Source organism: Geospiza fortis, unplaced genomic scaffold (genome assembly GCF_000277835.1).
Source record: "Geospiza fortis unplaced genomic scaffold, GeoFor_1.0 scaffold53, whole genome shotgun sequence".
Lineage (NCBI taxonomy): Eukaryota > Metazoa > Chordata > Aves > Passeriformes > Thraupidae > Geospiza > Geospiza fortis.
In genome coordinates this window covers 12,779,773-12,807,526 of record NW_005054305.1, presented here as the reverse complement: position 1 = coordinate 12,807,526, position 27,754 = coordinate 12,779,773, and the positions used below count along the sequence as shown (strand labels likewise).

The following is a 27,754-nucleotide window of genomic DNA, read 5'->3' as shown; positions in this document are numbered from 1 at the left end:
TATTGAAACCCAAAGAACTGCTCCCTTTGCTTTCCTGTAGCAGTAATTTAAGAAGGCAAAATACCATTGAGTTCAATGAGGCATGATTATCACTCAAACACACAGAAGTGAGAAATCCATAAAAATGTGATCTTGCACTTAGCTATTATGTCTCACAGGTATTTAGGTAGTTTGGAGAAAATTATTTGTGAGGCAGAAACTGGTCATCTTTCAGCTTTTCTATAAAAATCTCTCCCTGATATTCTATTTTGCAGCCGAATACTGTATTCACATATAACTGTTGCTGTGATTTTCTATTTATGGCCATATATGTTTATCATGCCAAGCATAATTTATATCCTTGTGTTTTGCATATTTAAGACAAAATCAAGTTGACAAAGCCTATGGGAAAAAATCTCAATCAAATTGTGTTTCTATGTTGGTAGAATAGCCCTTGAGGAGACAGAGTGTTCCCAGAAGATGCTAAAACAAACATGCAAACAGAACTCTAAAATAGGACCAAGGCAAGAGTTCAAGTGCTTTATTTTCTTTCTGAGACAGGCAGCTTAACTGTTTGCTCCAAAGATACAGATCAAATAAATCTGGAAAGTTACGTTGCCTTGCTGAATCACTGTGTGAAAGGTTATTTTAAAGATGTTGGAACACAAGCTTGAGGTCCCATTCAGGGTAAGGTTTTCACTGTATAGATGAATGGCAAGGATAAGCCTTATACACTGATAGAAATTAACTAGAAAAGTTTAATCATGGAAGAAAGGAATGTCCATATTAATGGGCACCAAATGGCATCACTTCTGCTTTATCAATCGTGTTAAGGATATTTTTATTATAAAAGGTCACAAATATGGTGTTAGATCATGTTGACTGATTTAGATTTGCAGAAGTGGCTCTTGAAAACATAGGAACTCTACATTGCCCATATTTAAGCACTTTGTAATGAGAGACTGTGGATTATGTTCAGCACAGAAGCAGTTTTCATGGTCTTGTTTAGAAGTCATAGATGTTCAAGCAATTTTAACCCAGTGAATTTCAATGTGTGTCTGTACTGAATGGCACCTGACATGCTTCACCAACATCTACAGGAGCAATATATTTCAAAAAATATGGGAATGCAATGCATCAGCCTGTGAGGGCTAATGCCATCTGCCAAAGAGGGTCACCAGACAGCTGCTGCACATTCACACTTGCTGTGCATGACCACGTGCACATGTACAATGATTAATCTGGGTCAGAGTCAGGCTGTCTGGCAGCAAACTGAATGCAGCAGGGCTGACAACACAGAAGCCATTTCTCTAATCGTGGGCCTTGTTCTCAGCTTGTTGAGGGCCCTGTACTGCTCCTGCCTCTCTCAGTGCATTCTCATGAAAGAATCAGCCCCAAGCTGACCTAATTAAGTATCAGTGGTGGGAGGCTGTTGCCTCTGAGATGTATCTGGAATGAGCTGCTGGAGGAAATGATTCATCCTATCTGTAAGCAGAATGTTGTGTGATAGTCACTGGTTTGTCAAAGCTTTCCTATAGCAACGTGAGTTTGAGAAACAGAAGAGAACATAAAGAGGAGGTTCTGGAGAACACTGGTTAAAATTACATTTTCTATGCTTTCTACCTTAGACTATTAATTCCATTATGTGATATAGTAACTTTTTTATTTATGTAGGGGGAAGGAATTGAAGGAATTTTTCCATGCTGTTCCAAGTGTCTTCATTTCTAGTGTCTGTTTCAGAAATAAGAATGGGATATTGACCCATCCATTCCAGAATAGCGTGGTCTCTCTTGGACTGGGAAGCCCAAAACTGGACACAGGGCTGTGGATGCAGCATCACCAGTGCTGAAGTGAGGGCAAGCATCATACCCCATCACCAGCTGGCAGTAGTCTTTCTAATGCAGTCCAAAATGTGTTTGGCCTCCTATTCTGCAAGTGTGTATTGATGGCTCATGTCCAGCTTGATGTCTGCCTGGCCCCCAGATCTTTTTCTACAAACCGCAGTTTGCAGTTCAGCCCCTACTGGTGCGTGGGATTGTTCTGGTCTATTCTGCATTCCCATAATTTGATTTCATCAGGTTCCTGTTGGCCAATGTCCCCAGCTCCTCTGGGCTCTCTGGATGGCAATCCAGCCATCTAGCATGTGAATTACCCCCTCCAATTGCATGTGGTCCAGAGCCTCCTGGGGTACTTTCTCTCCTGCTACTTGGGTCATTAGCAAAGTTAAGCAATACCGGTTCTAATGTCTCAAAATGTGTCTACATGGTTAAATGAACTGTATTTTTACATGTTGCTTTATTCCCACTGTGCTTCTAAAGATTTTGGCTTTGTTTATCTTGCTTGCTGAGGTTTTTATGATGGTGAGATTTCTGTTTCACCCCAGAATAAAGAACTGCAGGTACGTGCCCATTTTCCCCTGCTTCCCAACTGCCCATGACTCTAAATACATCAATCATTTTATTTAGCTGCTATTCCGTACCTTTAAAATGTGGTTAATGTTTCTAAAGCACTGTAAAGTGGTGAAAAACTGCCAAATCATTAAATAAAGATTTGTGCTTCTGGAATTTAAAAATAAAAGCCTAATGTTTCAGATGTGAATAAAAGAAAAATCAAAGTTAAATAATTGTATGAATATAATTCCAATTCTAAATGCATCAGTGTCAGAAAAGCCTCCATCTTCTCTCTTATGATGGTCCTAATGAAGTATTTTCTCTCCTAATTCTGGGTGGTAAACTGATTCATGAGCATTTGCTGCTGATGATCTTCAGAAACAACCCCAAACTGGCCAGCCAGTACTGACAGGCCTAATATAGAAATTCTCTTGATCTTGAGTAGTTCTCATCACAAGGCCACAAATCCACAGCTTTTGGAGACAGTCTCCAACTGTATTTTTTCCTTTACAAGCAGAACACGCAACCAGATCTTAGATGTGCTGACAGACTGTCAGTGAGAGTTCATGCTTGAAGAGGAGATGTACTCCTAGTCAGTATTAGCAAGACCTTAGCTCCAGGCAGAGCCAGAGCTCCTGACTCAGGATAGATTTATCTTTGATTTTGTCACTAGAGATGCTGAATGTTACTCACCAAGTATTATCGATACCTGTGATAAACCACTGGCTGGATTGACAGTCGGTAGGGAAGTGAGAAATATTGTAGTTTTTCTCCACACAATCTCATGCAGTAAACCTGTCATGGCATTTTACTGGCTAATTACAGATGCTCTGGGGGTGATGGACTTTCTCTGACAGAAAGCCTCTCTCCTTCTCTATTCTTGCCATTGAATCTGTAGTGACACTTAGCTACTACATTTTGCAAGGGATGACTTTCAACCAAATGTAGAAATGGCAAAGGTATGAACTTTGAACTTCTTCTTTCCAAGAAAGTGGAATGTGTTTTGTGATGAACTTAATGAACTCAGTGAGAATTTCTTGCAGTTGTCTGGGTATAAATGATGGGCTCTATGAAGAACCCTTTGTGAGAAGTACCATGGCTGACCTGAGTGACACATGAATGACAGATTCCTGTGGTGGGAAAGAAAAGTACTGCACTGCAGGTGATGTTTAACCAATTCTGATAGACCATCCTTTCAACAGCTTTCTTTAGAAAGTTTTGCATTTCTAAAGGATAATGGCAAATGAGCTGCTTCTTCATGCTGAAAGTTGAGTTTCCGGTCATTCCAGAGGGCTGAGCGTAAAAGGCACTTGCGCTGGTTTTTCATTAAACCTGTCAGAACTGCCACCTCTCTTTCATGACCTGACAGCTCAGGATTTGGAGTTCACTGGAGAATACACTCTGGAAGGCTTGTTCAGCACCAGTCTGATGTGCAGGAGGGTAGGGGGGGGCTGCTGTGTGAGCTTCATCTGAGGAGGTCAGGGTGGGTGTCTTATCTCTGAGCCATCTCATGTGGCTGGCACATACTGTGTGACAGACTACACCTGTCACTGCAGTGGTAAATAATTTATCATAGACTCGTTTGAGCACAGCAGAGGATGGATTACAAAGCTGGATTAAAAGTGGCTGTCCTACCAACTTTCATGCTTCTCTGGGTGCTGTGTAAGCGCAGAGAAGCTGTTCAAGCTGCTTGTGTCCTGATGAGCCTTTCTTATGTGCAGTGAGGTAAGGCAGGCTTATTGCTGTCTGACTGAGATCTTCCATATCTGAATGAAGAAACCAGCTCTTCCAAATTCCATAGTGCAAAACCAACTTTTCTGCTGTTTTCCATGTCACACAGGACTGAGTTTCTAACTGGGAGAGTGGCCGTAAGATAGGGTAGCAAAACTGTTTTAAAAATATTGTCCTAATTAAGCTGGACAGGACAAAAAACAGCCTTGAAGGATTTGCTTTTCATAGATTCACTTCAACAAAAAAAATTCCCTTGTTTTGTTGATGGAGGCTATGGAACAAGTGAGAAATAAATATGTGCACACATTTACTGTTTCTCCAGTTAACAAGATAAGGAAATCTGTGTGGTAACACAAAATGTTTTCATCAGGTAAAAATAATCTCACCTAGCATGGATTATAATAATAGGCTTTTACACAGACTCGACTACATGTGGCCTAAGTGGTAGAAATACTAAGTATGCTGAAAATATATAAATTATTTATAAGGAGAAATGCATTTAAATTGTCATGGCACTTTATTAACTTTTCACCCAGCTGCAGACTGTTCTAACAATACAATAGACTTTTCTTGTGGTTTTTTTGTTTTTTTTTTTGTTTTTTTTTTTTTTTATGGTTTGTTTGGGTTTTTGCTAAAGATTACTGATTCATGTGGAAAGTCTTTAGATTTGACATCATCTTTCCATGAGTAAATTGCTACATAATTTTAAAATAAGAAAGTTCTGCTGTCAATACTGATTGATGCATTATTATTATTTTCCTATATTTCATTTGCTTCCTTCCACTTTTCTGTTGCTATGCTTGTCGTTCTTAGAATGTGTTCTGCATGTTTAATATTTGATATTCAGAGGAATTGCACCTATGCTTTTGGTTCAATACTTAAAGGCATTATTCTCATAAATAAACCTGTAGCTAGCTGCAACAGACCTATTTATTTATTTTCTGTCTCATTCTGATAGCTATTGCTGCATTTATTTTTTCATTAATACATCCTTCTTTTGTTGCTTACACCACATCCTTGTATTTGGGAAGCTTTCATCCAACTATTACTAGTTCTATCCCCTTTAGTATCCATCAGGGACTTTAGTAAAGACAGTCTCTTTTATCCAATCATTCAACAGAGTAAAATAATCCTTTTCTACCCATCAATTCCTCCTGGAACAGGACAATTGAGTGTTTTTCTTGAGAATTTTCATTCTATATAATTTTTAAATTCCCATCTGGCTGCGTAGAATGAGAAGCAGAAAGTAAGTATGTTTGAAAGGTTTCCCAATTGTCTGATAAAATGTATGATTCTCCACCTCCAGAGTGCACATGGGAACTTGGTCTAAAAGGAGCTCTCAGGTCCTTTTGTCACAGGTAGGTCATGACAACCTTCTACCCCTTTCAAGGGACCCACCACCCCTTGTCCTGTTATTGTCCCAGCCTCTGGGAGTCCAGCAGCATCTCTGCAAACTCTCCCCTCTCCTGCTGCTCAGGAGAGAGACAGTTCCCATCAGGACTGGCATTTGAAACCATGGTGTTATTGATAGTATCTATGAATGAGCTAAATTTCTTGCTTCCCTTGTTTACTATTCTGAGAAAATAAAGTAAAATGCTCAGAGTATTACAGCAAATAGTACTGGATAACCATGGCTGTGTGCCACTATGCTGAAACATCTTCTATGTTTTTTTGGAGAGGTTTTCTCAGCTAAATCCATACCATGATGTCCATAGTGCAGCCTTGAGAGGACAGAAGTTAAAAATGCCCCCACCCTAGTGTATGAATGTCTGCAGAAGCAGCCTTTCCCCTGGAAAATTGCATCCCAACTAATTCATGTCTGATTCTTGGGGTTGGTAGATACAGTCACATAGAGAATTGTCATCTGCTGCAGCTGGAATTGAATATTCCAGATTTCCCAGCTGAGCAACACGATTATGTATGGTAGAGGTCTTCTCACATTGTATATGGTAGAATGTTTAATTCTTCTATGGAATAGGAAATTTTCTTCAGAAAGAGCTGTGGTACTTGTCTTGATTTCAGAAAGCACAAATAACCAGCGCTCAGGACAGGACAGTTTCTTAAGGAAGCTCAAATCTTCAATTCAAACTGGATAAAGGAGTGAGTTTTTCACATTCCTGGTGGCCATGCTCGCTGGGACTCCCAGCACTGCTTCCTGTGTGGCTCCATGCTGGACACTATTTTAATGACAGAACTGCGAGCTCAGCTTAGAGGCTGACCTCATCAGGTTGGTCACCAGCAGCCTGATGTGGCAGTGCTTTAGTGGATCACTTCTCACAGGTGTCTAACTAGATTCCTTCACGGTAGAAACTGAGACATGTACCCATCCTCAAATGCTTACAAAGTGACTGTCACATAGTAACTGGACCCCATATTTGCCTTGGAAAATGGGCAAGTGCAGTTCCTTAATGCAGAAGAGATACAACTGGGACAACTGGATTTTTTGGCAGGAGACACCTCCATGAAAGAAATTTTTCTTTTATGTTTTTAATTAGGTTCCCGAGCCACAATCAAGTGAAGCACCTGAACTCTTCAAAGAAAAGGTTCAGGCTTCTTTAGTATTGGGGAAAGATTGCATTTTTCCTGTGGTTTTTTTGGTGAAAGTTAAGATGGTTTTGACTGAAATCTTCTGAGGATGAAAAGCAAAAACGCGAAGAAGAAAGCAGGACATGGCCTGAGAAAGTCTGGTACAGGGCTCAGCACAAAGTGTTTAACACTGACAGTATTTTATGGGCAAGTGGAAACATACCCTGAATCAAAGACCTTGGTAACCAATCACAGACATTGCCCCCCCAGTCAGTCAGGGGGGGTTTACTTTCCAGTGAGTTGAGAGTTAAGATTACAATAAGAATTCTGTAGCATTTAAAAAAGAATCAAGCTAACAGGGAATAAGATGGCTATTGTGAGAAATTCTTCATGTTAGTAGCCTTTTACGGTCATCTGCATTCATAGCCATAAATTTCTACTCAGATTGCTGTCCTTCCAATGAAAATGTTTGACTAAGAGCTTGATTTGCTTTTTCTATAAATCAAAATCTTGTTCTCAAGAAATAAGTAGTATTTTTTTTACTTTGGGAAACAACAACAAAAAATGCAATTCAGCAGAACTGGATAAACTGTTTGCATTACTTTACACTGCAGTTTGAATTTTTGTAATCCAGGCAAGTTGGGCTTGGATGGAAGAGATTTTATTTATTTATTTGATACTAGGTCTAGCAAGAGCTATTCCAAAATCTAAGGTGAAAACAAAGATGTTAAATGAGGACTTTCATCCAGGAACAATTGGGATATACCTACGTGAAGTATGTCTTTGCTATGAAAGTACTCTTAAGACGAGCATTGGCTTTTAAATGTGAGAAATTATCTAAGGCTGGTGGGACTTTTGTTACCTCCAGCTGGGCCTGTCCTCTGTTGAAAAAGTCACTCATGAGATTCTTGAGGCTGAGTCATTGTGCCAGACTCAGATCCTTTTGCAGTGGTCTGCTCTCCTGGTTACAAGTGGAAATTGTGAGAATGCCCTTGAGGACAGTTAGGACATGAAGTGCTGGGTGTGAGCTAAGAAGTGACTTAACAGAGCACTGATACACTGGAGTGAAACATCTCAACCCCCAAAAACTTGCTCAGTTGTTTCCTGATTTTGGTAGGTAATCTTCTGCCTGACAGTTCTTGAAACATCTGAGGCCATGCTCCTTTGCTTGCTCTATAAGCGATCTTATCTGAGTGTTTTCGTGCCTTTGTATCTGTGCCCAGGGTACAGAAAAGAGGTGAGTGGGGTTGTTTTTTGTTTGTTTTAATGTGATTTGTTCTCAAAGTCTCACACACATCGTGCATGAAAGGGATTCATGGCTCCTGTTTTTCAGGGATGTGGTGATAGTACAGCTTCTTGTATTCAATGACTTACATTTCAGTTGGTGCTATGAAAAACCTGCAGTGAATTAGGTGAGTGCCTACAGTCTTGAATATCTTACTGGAGAGGACAGTAAAAGAAGTACAGCAGAGGATCAAGTTAATAAAATCAGATATTGAATTATATTGAAGACAGAGATAAGGTTTATTAGCTTGGATATAGTGCTGTGCAATGGTTCTTCTGACATGGAATTCGTTTACACTGAGAAAATCTAGGTTCTTATGGGCATTGTGCAGGTCTGTGCGACTGTGCTTATGTCTGGCCTCATTTTCAAGAAGCTCCAGTAAGGATTTGGGTAAAAAATGCAGATGAAAGCCTACAGAAGTGTTTAAGTGGATGCTATTGGAAAAATATTCTTGCAAACAAACTGAGAGAAGCCTAATGATCCAGGCCAAAGCTGGTATCTCTAGATCCTCCACTGCAGCTGTGTATTGCCATTTGGATAACATACCAGTGTCCCTGAGCGCAAACATGTCTGTCCTCCAAAGCACTTATCTCTTGTGTTGAACAACTCATACCTGGCACTTTTATCTATTGTATTGAACAACTTGTACCTGGTACTTCTGTTCAAGATAATGGTACTTTAGAAAACGATCAACTGAAACTTTGTGGTTGTAGTAGTCTATAGCCATGCTAGGTATTTTGTACTTTGGTTTAAATTGCCAAGTTTCCCATGACTCAGGCCATTCAAGCTTTGGCAGTTCCAGGGTGAATGAGCATGGATGCACGTACACATGTTTTCTTTGAGATATTATTAATGAGAATGTAGAGGATTTATTGCAGCTTTCCTGCTTGATTGATAAACAAGTTTATTCTGGCTATACATTTGGATTCCAGACAACTTTTTTGTTTACAGAAATGATCTCTCAGATTCCACTTCGGCAGTCATTTAACATTATTTTCCTTCCCCTACTGTTATTTGTCATTGCATAAAAATCACAGTTTTTACTTTCTAAAATACAATACAGTGCTTTACACCCATTCTGTGAATCAAGTGAGATTCATAAAACCTTGGAGCAGGTGCTGAAAGTGCTGGTCAATTCATTGGGGCTGAACATGTTCACACCCACAGACACCCCGCATCAGCCCTTCTTGTGACAGGCCTGGCCCAGGAAGTGTTTGAAACCACAAGTTTAGAATTCCTTGCAAAACCTCACCATCCCCTTGATAAAGCTCCTCTGGTAGCACTGAGCCATGGTCAGCATGAAGAAACCTGGTACCTGTCCACTGGCAGAGTACAAGAGCCAGCTGCACTTGCATGTGCTGAGATACTGCAGAAAAACTTTGGTGACATCCACTTCACTGACATGGCCAGGCTATGTCCTGGCTCTTCCCCAGTCTAGGCCCACAGACTTTCTCTCTGGAGAACTAAGGCACAAGGTTAGAGAATGAAAAACAACCGGGCTTCATCACAGACATAAGCCATGACTTTGGAGTGCACGCCTTTGTTTGGAAAATGCAGAAGTGGTCCTGGGTTCCAACATTACTACAGCTCTGTGTTGCCTGCCACAACAATTACCAAAAACTTGCCTGGATTTTAAAAGTAATTTTCCAGGAAAAGGCTGATACCTTGCTCTCATAATATGACCTTGCCTCAGAGTAAAATGTGACATTCAGAAATATGGATAGAGAAGGGTCACTAGATAACAATGCCTCAAGGCTTGTCTCTATTTTAAGCACATTTGTCTTGGAGAGTTCTCTGACAATCAGGCAATGGCTGAGGAACTTAAACCTGAAATGTTGAAGGAGGTAATAGGGTCCCTATTGACTCCTAGTTAATCCCAAAAGGCAGCCTCTCTTCTGGTCCCCTGGGATAGCTATAAGTACAGCAGAGATGTGACCAGGGCACTAGAGACATCACCTCAGGGTAATTTAGCTTGATTGTAACAAAAGCAATGTGATTATCTTAGAGCTGGGCTGCTACATACACCGGGAAGAACTAGATATATTTTTAAATTAAACAGTACAATGTTAAAGAAAGACATATGACATTTAAAAATTTACTTTAAAATAAATATCTCAAATTTTCCATCCTCTAAAGTTTATTAAAGAAAATCGAATTGTGCTGGAGTCTGTGTCCTGGTCATCCTGCAGTAAATCCAATGTTAGCAACACAGACTGAAGCTGATAATCAGGTTGATTTTTTTCTCATTGCTTTTCTACACCAGGCAATCATGTTCTATATGACATTTAACACACACCGATCAGGCATCACTTTAAAACTGCCCACATGGCTGTTTCCCTCTTTGTTCTGGAAAGCAGCAGACATCACCTCCTAATTTCCAGTTTCCAGTGCTGAGGAGTTTAGTTGTTGTTGTTCTGGAACCAAATGTAGTCTCTTGACTTAGAGTAGCCACCTATCCCCTTCATGATCTGCAGTCCTCCACAGAGACACACCGTTCCTCCTGCTGCCCTTCTCTGCACCTTTTCAAGTTGGGTACATCTACAAAAAGTACAAAAGACCAAACTGTGCAGAGTTCCCTTGGGCTTGTGTGAGCAGGTTTTGGTAGCAAGAGGCTCCAGGAGAGCCTTGTGTGAGAAGTTGCTGGAAGATTCCTCCGTGTCTGACAGAGCCAGTGCCAGCTGGCTGCAGGTTGGACCCACTGCTGGCCACAGCTGAGCCCATCAGGGATGGTGGCAGAGCCTCTGGGATAACAGATTGGAGAAGGGTGGGGAGGGGAGGAAGGAGAAGGGCTGTGGAAACAGCAGCCAAAGAGAAGAGTGAGAACATGTGAGAGACACCAAGGTCACCAAGGTCAGTGAAGATGAAGGGGGAGGAGATGCTCCAGGTGCCAGAGCAGACTCCCCTGCAACACATGGAGGTCCATGGTGGAGCTGGTATCTGCCTTCTGCCCCTGGAGAATCCCATGCCAGAGACATGGTGCCCGAAGGAGACTGTGACCCTGTGGGGAGCCTGTGCTGGAGCAGACTCCTGGCAGGGCTTGTAGACCTGTGGAGAGAGGAGCCCACACTGGAGCAGGTTTGCTGGCAGGACTTGTGACCCCATGGGAGACCCACTGGAGCAGTCTCTTGCTGAAGGGATGCACTCCATGTGAGGGATCCCACACAGGAGCAGTGTTTGAAGAACTGTAGCCTGTGGGAGGCGCTCCAATTGGAGCAGTTCATGGAGGACTGTCTCCCGTGGCATTCCCTCCAATGCTGCGGCAGAGAAAGAGCGTGAGGAGCTCTCCTGCTGAGGAGGAAGGAACAACAGACGCAATGTGTGATGAACTGACCACAGCCCCCATTTCCTGTTCCCCTGCATCACTGGAGGGGAAGCAGGTAGAGAATTCAGAAGTGAAGTTAAGCCCGAAAAGAAAGGAGGGTTGGGAAAAAAATGGTTTTAAAATATTGTTTTATTTCTCATTATTCACTCTGATTTGATTGGTAATAAATTTCTTTTTCCCAAGTCAAGACGGTTCTGCTGTCACAGTAATTGCTGAGAGATGTCTCTCTTCTCCTTACCTACACCCACAAACCTTGAGTAGTGTTTCTTCTCCTCTGTCCAACTGCAGAGGGGAGTGACAGAGGGCCTTTCATGGGCACCTGGTGCCCAGCCAGGGTCAGCCCACCACCAGAGTATCACTGTACTTATACTTAGGTATTGGTAGCTGGTGACAGACACTAGGAAAATTACAATTTGTATCTGATACAACTTCTATTCTATTTATAGCAATCACATTTATTTCTTACTATTTTTCTGAAGTGAAAATGATCAGTGTCAGGTTTGACTGTACTGTATTTACTGGAGAAGAAATAAATAATTCAGTTGGTATTTCTAAAAAATATAATTAGTTGATGAGTCAGAGAAGAATTTAATTTTCCTAAATGTTAAGGCTGGAAGACTGGGATTATCATGATCAGTGTGTCTGACCTGTGACTCTCTCATGTCTTAGGAGGCTGCCTGGTAATTCCTGCATCAATTTGTAATTAAGATGTATGATTCTTCAGAGGAGACTGAATAAAGGGCCCAAACTACATTCTTGAGATGTGCTGAATGTAATTTCACACAAAGAAACAAAATGTACACCCCACAGACAAGCCTGAATATTGTGATTCATCATTTTAATTTAAAAATTTAAGACCATTAACATTTACTTATCTCTGATATCTCGGTGTAAATTTTTAGAACATCATACATAACTGTGAACCACTATGTTTTGTGTGTATATATATATATTTATATATATAAAGGCAATGAAGCATTTGCTATTTATGGGAATCTAAGCCTTACCAAGAACCTGTGTCAGCCATGGGAGATGTGTAAATAGAAAAGGAAGCAGCTGGGATAAAATGAAAAAACATAAACTAATCAAACTCTAGACTGCAATAAAAGCTGCCATGAAAGAAGAAAATGAAAACCAAAAATTAACACCACATAGAGCAAAAGATCAATATTTTATCGACTGACAACACACTTCTATGTACTCATTGGTCAGTCATTATCCATATTGATTTTATGCCACTGCTCTTTGGCTCTGGCTTAGCCATGCACACATATTCTTCCTTTTTTTCCACTTTTCTACCTAAAATAATGGCTGTCTTCAATATGAATAAAGGGCACTCAAGTCAGCCAAATAACTCTACGCACTCCAGGTCAGAGTCTGAAGAAGGATGACTTAGAGACATCTGAGTTGAGGACTCAGACTCTGCTGGACAGGGCAGAACCTGCCATTCCTAACATCACTACTGCATCCACAATGGCCCAGTACAGGAAACAGGCCACTGCAACACACACTGTGGAAGAAGGGGGCAGATAGATAGATGTTTGTAACTCCGTTCTGGATGACCTTTAATAGTAGATATTTGAGTGCTGGAGCTCAGCGAGCAGATATAAAGCTGGCTACTTGGAAACTAAGGCCCTGTACTACAACCAAGAGCTGCCTGGCTTGCAATGACAATTACTAATTCTTGGCATACTGTTAAAAAACACATGTGGCTAATGGTGAAATGAATCAGGAATTAGTTCTGGAGAGTTGATAGCCTGCTGTCCACAAGCAGGAATTTACAAGCAGAGGACTGAACTGTGAATCAAAGACCAAACAGGTACGGTCCTTAACAGGGCTTCAGTTGCTGGCAAAGCAGTTTTGAATGAAGTACGAGGTTAAATGGACCACTGTGAGTGGGCTCTTCAGTCAACTAATAAAAAAGTATATTTTAGGCCTGTATTGAAGGTATAGCAAAAACAGTGGAAACAAAGTCTTAAGGCATATTCGTTATGGGAAAAAGTACATCAGCACTATTCAATCTTGGTCATTCCTTACCTCTTGCAGTAGCTGAAAATATGGGTTTATCTATGTTCTAGAGCAGCTATGCCTAAAAAATTAAGTACAGTTACCCAGTTTTGGGAAAGGATCTGTGCTGTAGTGTTTTGGGTGACTTCTTCAGGTAGCAATCCCAGTAAGGGAAGGGAAGTGTCCTTTTTCCCATTGAATTGGCCCTTGGAATGGGCCTTTCTGACTGCACTCCTCAATGTGAAAGCATCTCCTGCTCACAATTTCTGCCTGCTTTGTCAGCATCTTTTTTGCCCAAAGTATGAAAGAATATCGTATTTACAAGGTGTTTTCTTCAATGTTATGATCCAAGAGAAAAATGCTTGTTCCAAGCTTTCTGTACCAAGATCTGCATCTGTGCATCAGTGCTAATGCCTCATCATTATTCATATGCCAAACAGATGTTTCACAATCCTTCTTGGTTCAGAGGTGATAAAAGATAAATTTTTAAGCTTCTAACAGCAGAGTGCAGTGTGTTACAAGGAAAACATACTTGAGTTAGGCTTAAAATATATAGAAATCTTTTCTACATTGTTTTATTAACCAGTATGGGGCATTTGTTTAATGTTTGTTTATAAACAGTTGAGAACTCTGACTGCATTAAACTGCTGTTGGAAAGTTACTTGAATAACTGAATAACTCTAGTACCTTCTATCTGGTTTTCTTACAGCAGACCAATGAACTACCTTGCTACAGAGTGAGAATACTGCAGCTGTACAGCTTTCCACAGAACTATGAAGCAGAGCCACATTTGTGGCAAAGGATGTCATCCTGCTGAGTGAGGAATTCCTGGCCCACCAGGGAGATGGAGCATTTCGTGCAGCTAAAACATTCCCCGTGCCACTGGCGCTCCTCAAATGAGATGTATTTGGCACCTCCAAGAGCTGAAAGAGAGTATGAAAAAGAAAAAAGAAGATCTGAATCCAGTATTTCTGGACATGGTTCCGTAATGCAACAGATGACTTTCTGATGTGTGATCAGGTTGTCATTCATACAGCGAACGGAAAAATGAACAAAAATCCATAGTGTGAAATATTCTTTTTTGGCTGAATTGAAAAATATCTTTAAAATTTAAACAGTGGGAAATATTTCAAGCAAAGCCACAAGCTGCTTGCAAATCCCATTATGAGATCTGAACACAGTGGGTTTATCAGAATGTACATTCAGGCTTGGTGATCTTCCCAACAAACTCTCATGGAAGTTATTTGCAATATTTGTATAGTTTCTATACAACTCTGAATGAAATCTCATAATTAAGTTTCTTCAAGATGGATTCATTTGGAAATTACCAGAGAACGGGATTCCTAGCAGAATTATCTGAAATAAAATCTTGAAGACTGGGGGAATTTGAATAGTTTTGATGCTTTTTTTGTTGCTGTTGTTTTGTAGTTTGGGTATTTTTTAAATCATGTAGATAGGATTGGGTATTCATTTACTTCTTTGTCCAATGACATATGCAGCATGCACCTGTAAGAATCAGGAAGTACTTTTCAACAGCTGAATCCACACATCATAGGATTAAAGTGCAGAACACCAGCAAATGCTCTCAGAAAACTCCAGCTATCATAGACCAGTGACATATATGTCTAATTATAAATCATATATAAGTATACAAGGATTCATGAAATAGAGCTCTGCTGCATTTGGCAAGCTTTCTAATTTGACAGGTGTGCCTTACCAGCAGGCAGTTAATCTGTGTTCAGTTTGATCACATTTGCATTTAAAAACAAAACTGAAGAAATCACAGAGGGGCTTGTGTGTACTGTCCTGGGAAGAGCAAAAAAAAGCACCTTTTAAAATATTCTTAAGGAGGAATTTTCTACAGAAAACACTACATCAAGCAATGCCTTTGGGCACATAAAACCACTCCTCACTGTTAGAGAACATGTGTGATCAGTATGTCCTAGCAAGACACAGGACATGTGACACAGAGAGAGTCTCTCTGATAGTTAACTCCTTCAGTCTTTCATTATGATGGGAGTAATTTTAATGGGTTTTTTTCTAAAGTGAAAGTCTTCTTTGAGAGGAGACTGATGATTCATTTCTGTCTGGTCCCCTCTAGAAGATGAGACTCACCTGCAATAGGTTTCTTGCAAGCAGCACACTTCTTGGCATGAAATTTGCTGAAACAGTCAACACAGTATGGGTAGTCATCTTTGGAAATGAATCTTTGTCCAGACAGCTGAGTGTTACACACAGCACACACAAAGCACTCTTTATGCCAAGGCTGGTCATGGTAGGCCACTCCTCCAGAAGTTATAATCTAATGCATTGACAAACAAGGGCAGAGCAAAGAAACAAAGGTGTGAATCATGAAGGATTTTCCAGTCCTTCATAAGTACTTCCACTTGTTTTCTCTCTTCCAACATGAACAAGAGAAGAAAGTGTGGTCACATCAACTTTTTTCATCTGGATTATCCATTTAACTAATCTGCAGTTGAATTCCATATGCTACTGATTTGTTATTTTCCATTTTCTACCACAATACAACCTCATAATTTGTAATAAATATGTTATCTTTAAATGAAATTTTTCTATTACACTGTAGATAAGTGTTTATAATCAGGCATGCTCTCAGAAGAGAAATTCTCAGTGATAGGCAGTGGGCGAGAGAACCGATGCTGAGATAATAGTTAATCTCCAACCAGGATTTTGCTGTCTCTCTAGTGCAACAATATTTTAAATAAGAAAGACAGTAATGAAACAGAAGTACAACAGAAATGAGAGCTACACAGTCAGAAGAAGAAAAAAAATCAGGTTTATCAACGTCATCAGCTTCTCTTTGCCAGCAATACATTCACAGCTCTTCACTGGTTATTTCTGAAGAGGGAAGTTTCCAGTTGTTCTGTGGGTCCCATATGTGTGGCAAAGAGCTGGTTTCACAGAATTTGTGAGAGACTGTACAGAGAAATTTCTATAAAGATGAGCTGTAAGATAGTGTTTCTACCATCAAGTCACATGCATGACAGGGAATTGATGAATGAGTGAATAAATGAATAATGTTGGAACAGGAGGAGTAAAATTTGAAGAAACTTAAGCAAAAATAGTGGTACCATCAAATTTCCCTGGGGAACACAGTTTCAGGAAAATCAAGAATAATATGGGCTCATGTCAAGCAATAAAGAGATTTAAATAGTTTCCAATGCCTTTCACATTCTAGTTTTGGGCTATTTTGTGGTTATGTTTGCTTTTTCATTAAAATCTAAAAATCTAAATTCAGAAATAAAATTATTTTAGCTATTATGTGGGGGGACTATTTGCATTCCTAGAATATTTAAGAAGCAAATCCTGATTATTTCATGTAGGTGGTGCTAATATCAATGCCTGTAATAAACACTGAGCATAATTACTATAATTGCCATGTGTTCATTTAATGCAAGTTAAAGTCTAGATGTAGGGACTTGGGGATATATAAAAGTACTTTCTAAAGTTTAGCTACTGAAGAAAAAAGTAGGCAGCATATTTTCCTGAAATTAAAAGCTTTTGTTAGAGGTAGAGATTTACAGGTAATCATTACATAACTACAGGGAATTATAAGTTATTTGATAAAGTGGGGGGAAAAAAAAAGCTTCCAGAGTGATGCAGGTACTGAAGAATAAGTAAAATTCTGGCCTAAAAAACAGCTTAAAACATTTCTCTAGAGGTAAGTATCACACTAGAATAGTGTGATGCTTTGAGTATTTTCATCCAGAAGAGAAAATCCTAAAACATGAGAAATCAAAGGAGGGAAGAATTGATTTATCTGTGCTTGGGGGAAAAAAGAAATCAAATCAAGCTTTCTGGTACCCACAAGGGTATCATCACATATTGCATCAGGATAACACTCCTGACTAGTGTTATCACAATTGAATGTTACTTGACCTGCTAATTGCCTGATACATCTCAAGAAAAAGTAGCCAAGATTGTGGATGATTTGCTCAGTTCAGGTGGCTAATTATGCATATGAATACATCTGAAAAATGATGGAAAGAGAGGTATGTTTACAAAGGCAAAAGCAGAGATTTTCAGGAAAGAAGGGTTTTATATAACTTTCCATTTAACCTTTGCTAAAAATCACAATCAATAACTAAAGAAGCCCAAAGCATTTGTTTTGGCAAATAAGATTATTTCAGATATAATCAATCTTAGATTAACAAGAGTGGACAGCAGACACTGCCACAGTTGCCTTTCAGTGTCCAGTGTCATTGGGAAGATCCTGATCTTACTCTTAGTTCACCACACATTTCACATGATCCAGCCCTTTCTCCCATGAGATATTGCCTCACTAGGGCATTTTTTTGTATTATGTGTTTAATTACCTTTTTGCAAGCATAGCAATGGTGAGCAAATTGCTTCTCAAAACAGGGCACACAGTAATTCTCATTGTCTTTGGTGATTAATGGTTTTGTTCCCAATGGTTGCTGACAATACTGGCAAACAAAACAGGATTCATGCCAGGAACTTCCCTTAAATTCCATTTTACGTGAACCTGAAAAAACAAAAATAAACAATCCTCTCAGATATAGCCTTTTAATATAAGTTTTAAATGTTGGGAATGCTCTTGGTTTTGAACCTTCTAGCTCAGCATTGGATTACCCAAGAAAACAGTTATCTTCAATTTAATAGAGCTTCTAAGAATTCATTTCAAATTTCAAGAACGCATTCAGTGTCATATATTCATCTGGCAAAAGATGTGCTGACTTTCCTAAGCTGTGATTTTGAGAGTCTGTTCTTATATGAATCTTTTGGGGTTTCTTTGTGATTATGCTTGAATTGATCAATTTCTCTCAAACCAGCCAACTCAGTGATAATGTTCATGTACACAACAATTTTATAAATTAAAAATTAACTTGCTGGATGTTTAGTACATTTATTATTGTCCTGTCTTCTATCTTTCTTAAACTAAGGCTCCTTCACTTATAAATGCATTATTTATCTTAATCAGCTTAAATTAGCAACTAAAAGTAAATATTTTTTCTGTGATAAAGCACATTATGCTGCCTTCTCCTATAGCTCACAATTTCTGTCCTAGACCAACAATTCTTTTTATCATGTTTAACTAGATGCTATTGATACAGCACAAGGACAGAAAGTTGCTCAGTTAAATGTTTGTCAGAGGAGTCTCGGAGCTTTTATCACTATGTACAGGCGTCTTATCTTGACATAGCAACATAAGTCCAAGATATGTGCATATATCTGGGAGCAGCTTTTCCAGCGGATCTCCATCCTCAACTTCTATCTGTAGGTAGCATAAGACTGCACAAAGATGTGCAAGGCGCTTTTCATCCTTTCCACATGAAGAAGAGGATTGCTGCTATAACTGATTAATCCCACTGCACCTGTTTCCTGAACTGTGGGGCCAGTGGAGAAACTACTGATTGTATTTAGACACAAAAGGTTTGCAGCTTCATCCCAGTGATCAGAAGGCCAATTTCACTGTCTTTCTCAACTAGGTCTTTTCAATACAGAGCTAGCAAGCTGATGAGAAGGAAGTTAATGATACAGAGACTGGCTGGCATTCCCATGCCTCTGTTGCACTGTTTGTCACACCTTCGGGCACTTGCTGCAAGGATTTAGACTCTCTGACAAAACAAACAGCATGGATTTACACCAGAAGATAATAATGCAAACCTGAGCGTATTCTGGCACTTTTTTGATCACATCTAGGGAGGTACGCCTATTTGACAAGATTTTTGAAAACTATGTACAATTCAAGTAGTTTATAATTCTTTAAATGAACACAGCTGTATTTTTACAATATTTGTTTCCACTAATGCAGATTTTACTTGTAATGAAAAGGAAATAAACTGTAAAAACACAAACTAGTGTTACAGGTTGAATACAACCTGAGTAATCTAGTACCAATAGTAAGACTAATTTTGCACAGCCTGGATCTTACTGTTTGGCATTAAGATATACTGAAAAATAAAATTCTAACGTCACTGCCAAATTTACTGACATTCTCTGTTCCAAAAGCTAGGGAGTCACTTTCCTAAGCAAGCAGCTTCCTTTTGCAACAAATGGTGCTGTGGCTTCTCTCAGATGCGTGTGAAGAGGCAGCTTTTGGGTCATACTCTGCTGTATGAGCTTTACTGATGTGGTAGAAATGAAAAGTCTAGAGTGTGTCCTGAACAGACACAATCAAAAGCTGAGAAGCAGCTTAGTGGAAAGTGCAGAATTTTCAAGAGTGCTAATGGCAGGAAGTAAGCCTATTGTAAACATGGACAATATTGTAAAATGGACTTGTATTCATTTTAGTAAAAATGCTGCTAATGATTTGAAAGCAAATTGTCATGTTTTGACAATTTAAACAAAACATATTTCTGAGTGAAAGCACTTGTATGAAGAACACAAGCACAGGGTCTGATCAATGTGGAAAACATGCAGATGACTTGTCTAATGTGGCACTTCTGCTTACAATAGCTCAGTTTGTCTACTTATGCTCACAGCAGGATAGCCTTCCTAAGAACTGCAACGGAATCAAGGACATCACATGAACATATTTTACCCTACATTGAACTCTTAATATTTTTATAAGGATTCATAAGACCTCTCAGTGGTAGATCAGAAGTGTCTGCCTGCCTTCTCTCCTCTGCTGGGAGAATGCTACACACAAAGGAAGAGTAGTCACCTCCAAGCTGTTCTGAAAGTCAAGGACCTTGTAGCTTGGTTATTCCAGGAGGAGGGTATCATTAAAAATGTGGTTCCATTTCTCAGCAAAGGACCCCTGTTGTCTTACCAGGCATAATGGTCTTCTGGCAGTGAAAACACTTGGATGAATAATCATCAGAGTAGCACTCAGTACACAGCAAGACCTCGTCCTTGGCAGCAAATGGTTTCTCCACAAGTGAGCGACTGCACTTGGCACACCTGAAGCACCCCTCATGCCAGTGGCGGCCTTTGTAGGCCAGATCCTTGGAGAAAGTAAGTTCATGTTAGTGAAAACATTTATTTACAGTGCTTAATCAGAAATCTCACATGTTAATGAGAGCATTTATTTACAGTGCTTTTATCCTTCAGTTCCTTCCAGAACTAAAACGAAAAAGGAAGAGCATTGCAGTGGCGGATCCAACCAGAAGTGTGCTCAGGAAAGGTGCAGGTGCTCAATGTCACTGTTGTGACATTGTGACTGTTGTGTAGATCTCTTTCAGAGGCCATTGGGAGCTGCTTTGGCGGAATGTCCTTCCTTACGTAACACAGAGGTATGTTTTTATTGGAAGAATCACGGTATATGTTACAGTTGTCTTTCAAGGAGAAACAAGTGATTAACATTTTTAATGTGCACAGACCACTGGAGAGGAAGCTCATATTCTGCAGAATTTGAAGTGAACCTTATGTATTTTCAACGCTACTATTTCTTCTTCCAGCTGACATGACATAATTCTAATAGCTGTCAGAAAACAAGCAATTAAAATCTCATTGAGAACAAAGTTAATATTAGTAATATTAAAAAAAAAGTCATTGTTTTTGTTTACATCTGATATAAATCCTCCTGAAAATTTGACAGAAAAAAGTTTAAGAGTCAGTGGGCTTAAGGGATGAAAGAGCTAACAATATATATGTATACGAAAGAGATAACAATATATATGTATGACATCCTGACTAAGAATTCAAAAAAAGACCAAACAGCAGATTTAATTTCCCACAGTTAGAAAAGCAAGGGAAAAATGCATCTCCAAAAAACCTTCCCAGCTTAAAAAATAAACTCTTCCAGGGGTCTTTTATGAGTAAGAAACATAAAAGGGCACAAATCCAATCTCATTGTTCTCCTTGATTATGTCCCTGCCTTTTAAAGAGCTAAAAATAAAAGAAATACCATGCTTTGTTTCATTAGGTGCTGAGCACTCAGCATTTTCATTTGCTTTAGTTAGCACCCTGAACCTTGCAGGAACTAGGCTGTCAGCCCAGAGCAGCCCGAGGCAAAAGACTGGGTGAGGAGTAGAGGAAAAAACCCAAGCTCTAACCCCCTGGGAGAGCTGAGACAATCAGCTGTAGATCTCTGTGTGCCACTTTTCTAGATGTCTCTAGCTAGGTGCACTCCTTTCTTACCACGTCTGCTTTTTTTCTCCTATTTTTTCCTTCCACTCAGTCCAAAGACATGGCTTTTTGTTTATGATCTTCAACAATAGTAATCCTGTCACTGATTTAATTTTTAATTTTAAAGGTGAAATTAAGTGAACTCAAAGCATGTGTTCTGGTGAATCTGACTGGTGCTACGTGTTCAACATTAATGTGGGTGAAATGCTGAGACTTTGAGGAGTGTCTTCATCCAAATCAGCATTTTCCTTGGATGATTCCTGTATGCAGACTATGTCCCTTGAAGTGCTTGGGCTGGGAAAGCCTTCCAAGAGGTTTATTTTAATATCTTTCTGTCCTTTTATTTCTAAGGAACATAGGCAAAGAGAGCATGGGGAGAAGGTGGCCAGTACACACTGGACTTGGCAAAACAAATGCTTTTTGATAGGTTTCATTTGACCTTAAAATTCAATGTCAAGTATACGTCCTCTAAATTGAAGTATGGGTTACTAGAAATCCTGTCAAAGACCACAGAGGAACTTGAATTATTAATTAATATTGTAAAAAATGGAGAGGTGAAAGGAAAGACAAGGTCAGAAACACAACCACTAATACACCATCTGTGAGATGAGCAAGATAAGCATGGAATTAAGCAGAAATAAAAAATCCTTTCATTTCCAAAAGAAAGAGAGAGAATATGAAAACTATAAACATGTTGTCTTCTCAGCTTGGCATCTGCTTGTCAACACCTACAGTAAAAGTAATTTACTCAAAATATTTTTTCAATGAACGCATCTCAGAAATTCCAAGATGTCAATCAACCTGATACACTGAATTACACCACCCACCCTATCACTTCCCCAGCACTGTGCAGCCTCTGCAGCCAGTGAGTGGCTGGAGGTGAAGGATGGAGCCCAGCTGAGGTCCACACAGCCTTACTGTGTGCTTGGGTATATGCATGTGCAGATTTCCTCATCTTTGACCCCAGAGCTTTCCTATTCAGGGAAAATAGCACTGTTTCACTCTGATGTGTGTGAATGTACGACAGCTATGCTCAAGTCTCTTCAGTGATACAGGGATATGCAAAGGGGTGGGTATCACATCTACCACTAAAGAAATTGGATTTGTGTATAATTTAACAAGGAACAAAAAGTGCAAGCTAAATCTTTACCTTGGAGCTGCACTCTATGGGCTGCTTGCACTCTTCGCAGGGGTTGGCGTACAGGCTGTCATAACACGGGACACAGTAAGCATTCTCATCTCTTAGTGCATATTTCCTGCCACGGAGAGACTGCAGGCAGAAATGGCAATCCATGTGGCTGCTGGTCATCCTGCCGGGGCCCTCCACGTGCTCTGCAAAAGATGGGAAAATTGGGCAATTCAGTGCCTGATGTTTGCTCAAAGACTAATAATGCTGCATTACTTGTGAGAGTTGGACAGGCATTTCCTGGTCATTTGCAGTGCCCTGGATTTCTTAATGCTGGCTTGTTCAACAATAAAATGGTAGCCTTTAACAACATATACTGTGAATTGTATCACCTACATGATGGGGAGCAAGAGGGCTGCTTCAGCTTATTCTAACACTGTTTCAGGTCAGACACCTGAAAATGAAGCCAACTTCACATTCTCTACATAAAACTGCTGGCATTATAAGCATTATGTACTGGATTCTGAGATATACCTCATCCAGAAATTGGGTAATGGAGATAGAAGCAATAATTCAGAAATGAAACCCACTGAGGAGTTAAAAGGCCAAAGAGAAGAGGCAGGAACTTTGTAGTGTGTTCCTGACTTTCTCTTGATACTCCTGTCCTTCTGCTCCTTCCTTTCTTTTCAAAATACCCCCACATCTACTTGACCCAATGGAAGGAAGACAAGGGACTTGACTTATGACTGTTTTTTGCAATATCTTGACTCTGCTGCTAATATTTGGTGGCATTGTAAGGTCGCACAAATACCCCTGGAGAGCAATAGAGTGAAATATTAAGAAAAATAAAGTAAATAATAAGTCAAACAAAATCAAAACTTAAAGAAGGTTTTCCTTGTTGTTATTGGAAAAGATTGTTTTTTCTTACATATTTCTTTATTTCTATATTGGATTCCACGTTGGCAGTACCAAAATAATGTGAAATAGTTTATATTTCTGTCCCAGACAAGTGCAGGAAATACCACAAATCTATTGAGAGTCAGTTGTGTGAATTTCCCATCCTTCAGTTTTTCAGGCTAAAGAGGCTGGACAAGCATCCAAACCTCAGCTGCTTATAGACCTGCAATAGTGAGTGTTTTAAGGATTGTGGAGATGAAGACCTATTTCAGTCTTATTGCTGGTTGGATCATCATCACTTTGCTAAAATTGGGTCTTGATTCTTGGAAATGATGGAAGAAGAAACCAAAAAGTTCCCAGTGAAGCAACCCCAAAAACATCTGCTGGGCACGTTGGGTTGCACTGTTCATTAAACTCAATGGGTGTAGCTGCAGCCAGCACCAGCAATCATGAATTTTAGAGGAGTTGAAAACGACTGGGGAAGGTCTCCTAAAATATTTACATATCAGTGACTGTGGGCAGCTGAAATTTTTGCACTTTGAATAACAGGGCAAATTAATTTCTTTTAACCAGATACATAGCCTGAGAGTAAGGAAGAACAAAGAGAAGGACAAGATTTGAGGGAGTTCTTATCCATGACAAAGCCTCCATCTAGTCCACTTAGAGTTATACCCTCATACTTTGTTTTTATGCACTCACTGTCTTATACACATGGTTCAGCTTTTTCTGGGTTTTTGCTTTAGTAAGCTCTAAACCAAAATGGTTTTTTGAGCTGTGAGAAAAAAACCAATTACTGCAGGTTTTCACTGGCACCAGTGCATAAGGTCAGGCATTTATTAATTAATCTCTTCTGGGAGGTGTAGTAGTAAAACAGTGGAAAGGGGGCAGGGAGCAAGGTTGTCATACTAATTTCAGACCAACAGTAATGACTTGATTGGAAAACTCGTTCCTCCTGTAAACTGAAAATCTTTAGAGTTGAATTGATATATTTCATTTCTTACTAACCTTAATATTACTACACCCTGTCAGCCAAGACAGGGTGTAGTAAGGAAATAAAACAATCTGGAACCCAGATCAGTGGGAAACATGCTTTCTTAAAAATATTTCTCATGTGTTTTATGTGATATCCTTGGTAAAATAATATAACAGGGTTTGAATCAGGACTTCCATTTCCTTAAGATCAAACAGAGATTTGAATGTGCAACAAATAAACCCATTTATATGAGAAAATTACATCCATCAGCTTGTACATTTACAGAACATGACATATAAAACCAGGCAGAGCTCAGTGCATTTAATGCACAATCACAGTGATGACCAAAGTCAAGGTAAAGTTTTGCGCATTTTGCTCTTTGCGGGGGAAGAAGTATCAACTGGTGTCTAAGGACACAATCAAGGAGTATTTGTGGTCAACTGTGCTCCACAGTCAAGGTCACGGGACAGGCTTGAAACTGGGTTTCAGAGGATTTTCATTTATTTTTTTAGTGGGAATTAAAGTAATGAATTGCCTCGGAGGATAACCCTGAGAGAACCACCTTTCTGATGCCCTCCCTGCTGGATCAGTACTCCTGATTCCTGACAGAGTTTCATCTCGGCCTAAAAGTGGCAACAGTAAAATCCAAACAGGGTAATCATGAAAAGTTTTGTTACTTATAGAGCATTTTTGTTGCACAAAGCTCTCCAATAAATATCTGTAGAAACATCTGTCCCATATCTGTAGAAACATCTCTGTTTTTCATTCGAATGAATGTCAATCTGGTTTTTAAGTTATCAAAAACTCTGCATTATAAGTAATTTTCTTTAAAAAGCAGTTCTCTTGATTATTGCTTTTTTCCCCCCAGGAAGTCAGTCTGTTCCAGGAAGCCCAGGCTGTGTGCACAAACAAGACCCACTGCTGTAATACTTCAGAACTACTGAATTGCAATATAATTGTCCTCCTAAACCCCTATATGGATATGGGAGCAAAGTGCTATCAATCCTGTTCTACAGATGAGAGTTGTTGCTTGAGGACTTAAAAAAGTACCCCCAAGAACAGAGTCAAAGCCTGAGTGTCCTTGGGCTGCTTCTCTAGTAAAATGCTCAAGTTGCCCCAAAATTTTCTTCAGACATTCTTCAGAGTTTGACCATGAATCATCATAAAAGACCATGTTTGGGAATGAAGCAGTAATGGTGTGCAAATAATTAAGATTTTTTGCAAACCTTTTGGCAAAAGTATGGGTAACCTTTGAGAACTACTTTTACCGTTAGAAAATGCAACAAAAAAGGTGAATCTCGTCTCTCCCAGCACCACTTATCCTTGCTCCAATAAATAAGTAATGGTACGAGGGCCACGCAGTGAAGTAGAATGTTTTTCTTGTGCTTTGATCCTAATCTCTAGAGAAATATGTTTACTTTAAGTTTGCTGGAAGCTAGACTTTGTGTTTTGAAGGTCAGCTAAGAAATCTCTGGAGATCTGATGTTATTCACTCTCATGGAATGAAACGCTGACTCCAGCATTCCAGCTGCTAACTCAAGTCCTAGGCGCAGGGAAAGACTGCAATGTTGCCATTCCTTGGGAAAAGATGATTTTATTATTTAAATTGGAACATCTTAAATTGGAAGCTAAATACTGTTGATTTTTATGTACCTGGTTGGCAGGGATACGAGGTATCATTTTTAATGTTAAGAATATTCCAAGGAGGTGCAGAGAGATGCTGCCAAGGACGTGAGGATATTGTAACTGGAGTCTCTGGGGTCAGATTTGAGAATGCAGCAGCTTCATGGACTGAATGATAAAAGAGATGAAAATATGAAAAAGAGAGCTGGCTAGTCAGCCTGCTGTTAAAGCAGATTAGGATAGAATTTAGCTACAACAAATTAGGACAGGGACTTTCTGGAGAAGTCCATGTTATTTCCCATAAAATGCAGAGCACTAGAAGACTTCCAGTGAAGAAAGCTGTAAGAACATGGTTGTGAGGTTGTGAATCCTGATAGACATGGAACCATCAGGAAAAGAATGCTTTTTTCCTCACTGGAGTTAAAAAACAGAGCCAGAAGGTTAATATATGTTTCAATAATTAATCTTGATGTTTTCTATAAATATATGTTAATCTCCCTCACACAAACAAAAATAAAAAACCCAGAAACATTCATACTACTCAGAAATTAATTAGTATATACATATGGATGTAGATATGTACATATAGATAAAAATGTTCTATCTTTCACTTTGTAGAAATTCTAATGGACTATTTCTCAATCTAAATATACCTGCCATTGAACTTCATCATATTTTTCTTTAAGAACATGCAGATATTGGAAAAAGACTTCTTCTTAGAGAGGCATAAAGAAAAAAAAATAGATGGGAAAAAATCCTTTGAACAGCAGTGAAGGATAAGAAAAACAATTTGGTATCCTATGATGAGGACACCCCTGCAAGCGGCCCTAGGCATTGTTCATTTTCAGGTAAGTGCATGTTTTAATCTTCTAATGCTATTTGCCTTATTTGCATGAATTTTCTGACTTCATTTTCCCTATTTCTATTTTTGTCTCATGCATTTACATATATTAAAGGTTCTGTAATATTTGCTTTTCTAAAAATGGCTAGAGAAGCAATAGGAACTGGGGCCATGTATTACAGATCAAGTCAAGCCAAGAACCCACAGGAAAGAAGACACAGACACTAACTCTGAGCTATCATATCTCTGTGGCATGGGACAGTAACACAGCATCAGGTCCAGGAAGCATCTGAGTGAGTGCAGAGCTCTCACTGTTGAAATTCTCCTTTAAACAGCCAGGACGGATGCCACAAATGACACTGCTTTGGTGGGGTATGAGGGCAAAGCAGATATTTTAGAGGTTGGTCTGGTAGTTTGTACTGAATTGTACTGTGTTTAACACACCCCTGACTACAAGCAAAAAGGGCAAGAGCTATGGCTTAACTAGGGAAACAAGCATCTCAGGAATTTTGTAATTTTTTCCTTAATTGGTATTGCTGTCTGCTTTGTTTACACCATACAAACTCAAATGGTGTAGTCATCTACATTCTTCCTTTTTTTTTTTTCTGAAATAATTCTTACCCACATTTTTTACAGGTTTTCATACAGTCTGGTAGAGCCAGAATTTTCTCCTGTGTCATTATGGAGCTCATTCCTTTCTGACTACTGTCAAATGTATGGAATAAAATGAAGTTATCAAATAATTAGCTGTGTACTGTTGTAACTTTTAATATAAAATTCTGTCAGTATTCTTAGTTGTACTTCCCATATTGAACCAGAAAACAGGTTTGAGGATTGCATCTGTTACAAAGGGCTCATCTGATAAAGAATACTCAAATTACCTGATGAGTTAGATGGGACAGAGTGGCACCCACAGCAAACTGGCAGATGACACCACTGGCAGTGGGAGGAGAGGCTGATACACCACATGGATGTGCTGTTATCCAGGGGGACCTCCCC

At 39.4% G+C, this 27,754-nt stretch overlaps 1 protein-coding gene across 1 annotated transcript in view; it reads right to left on the bottom strand.

The window, feature by feature from the left end:
- Positions 1-12,123: 12,123 nt before the first annotated feature.
- FHL5 (four and a half LIM domains 5) overlaps positions 12,124-27,754 on the bottom strand; it is a 26,306-nt gene continuing 10,675 nt past the window's right edge. Inside the window, exons 2-6 of the mRNA XM_005418335.2 lie at positions 22,446-22,627; positions 19,998-20,172; positions 17,578-17,747; positions 15,356-15,542; positions 12,124-14,163 (exon numbers count right to left, since the gene is read on the bottom strand). Of these exons, the coding sequence (XP_005418392.1) occupies positions 14,012-14,163; positions 15,356-15,542; positions 17,578-17,747; positions 19,998-20,172; positions 22,446-22,604 (843 nt within the window). The 5' untranslated portion in view covers positions 22,605-22,627 and the 3' untranslated portion in view covers positions 12,124-14,011. The remainder of the gene's footprint in view (positions 14,164-15,355; positions 15,543-17,577; positions 17,748-19,997; positions 20,173-22,445; positions 22,628-27,754) is intronic.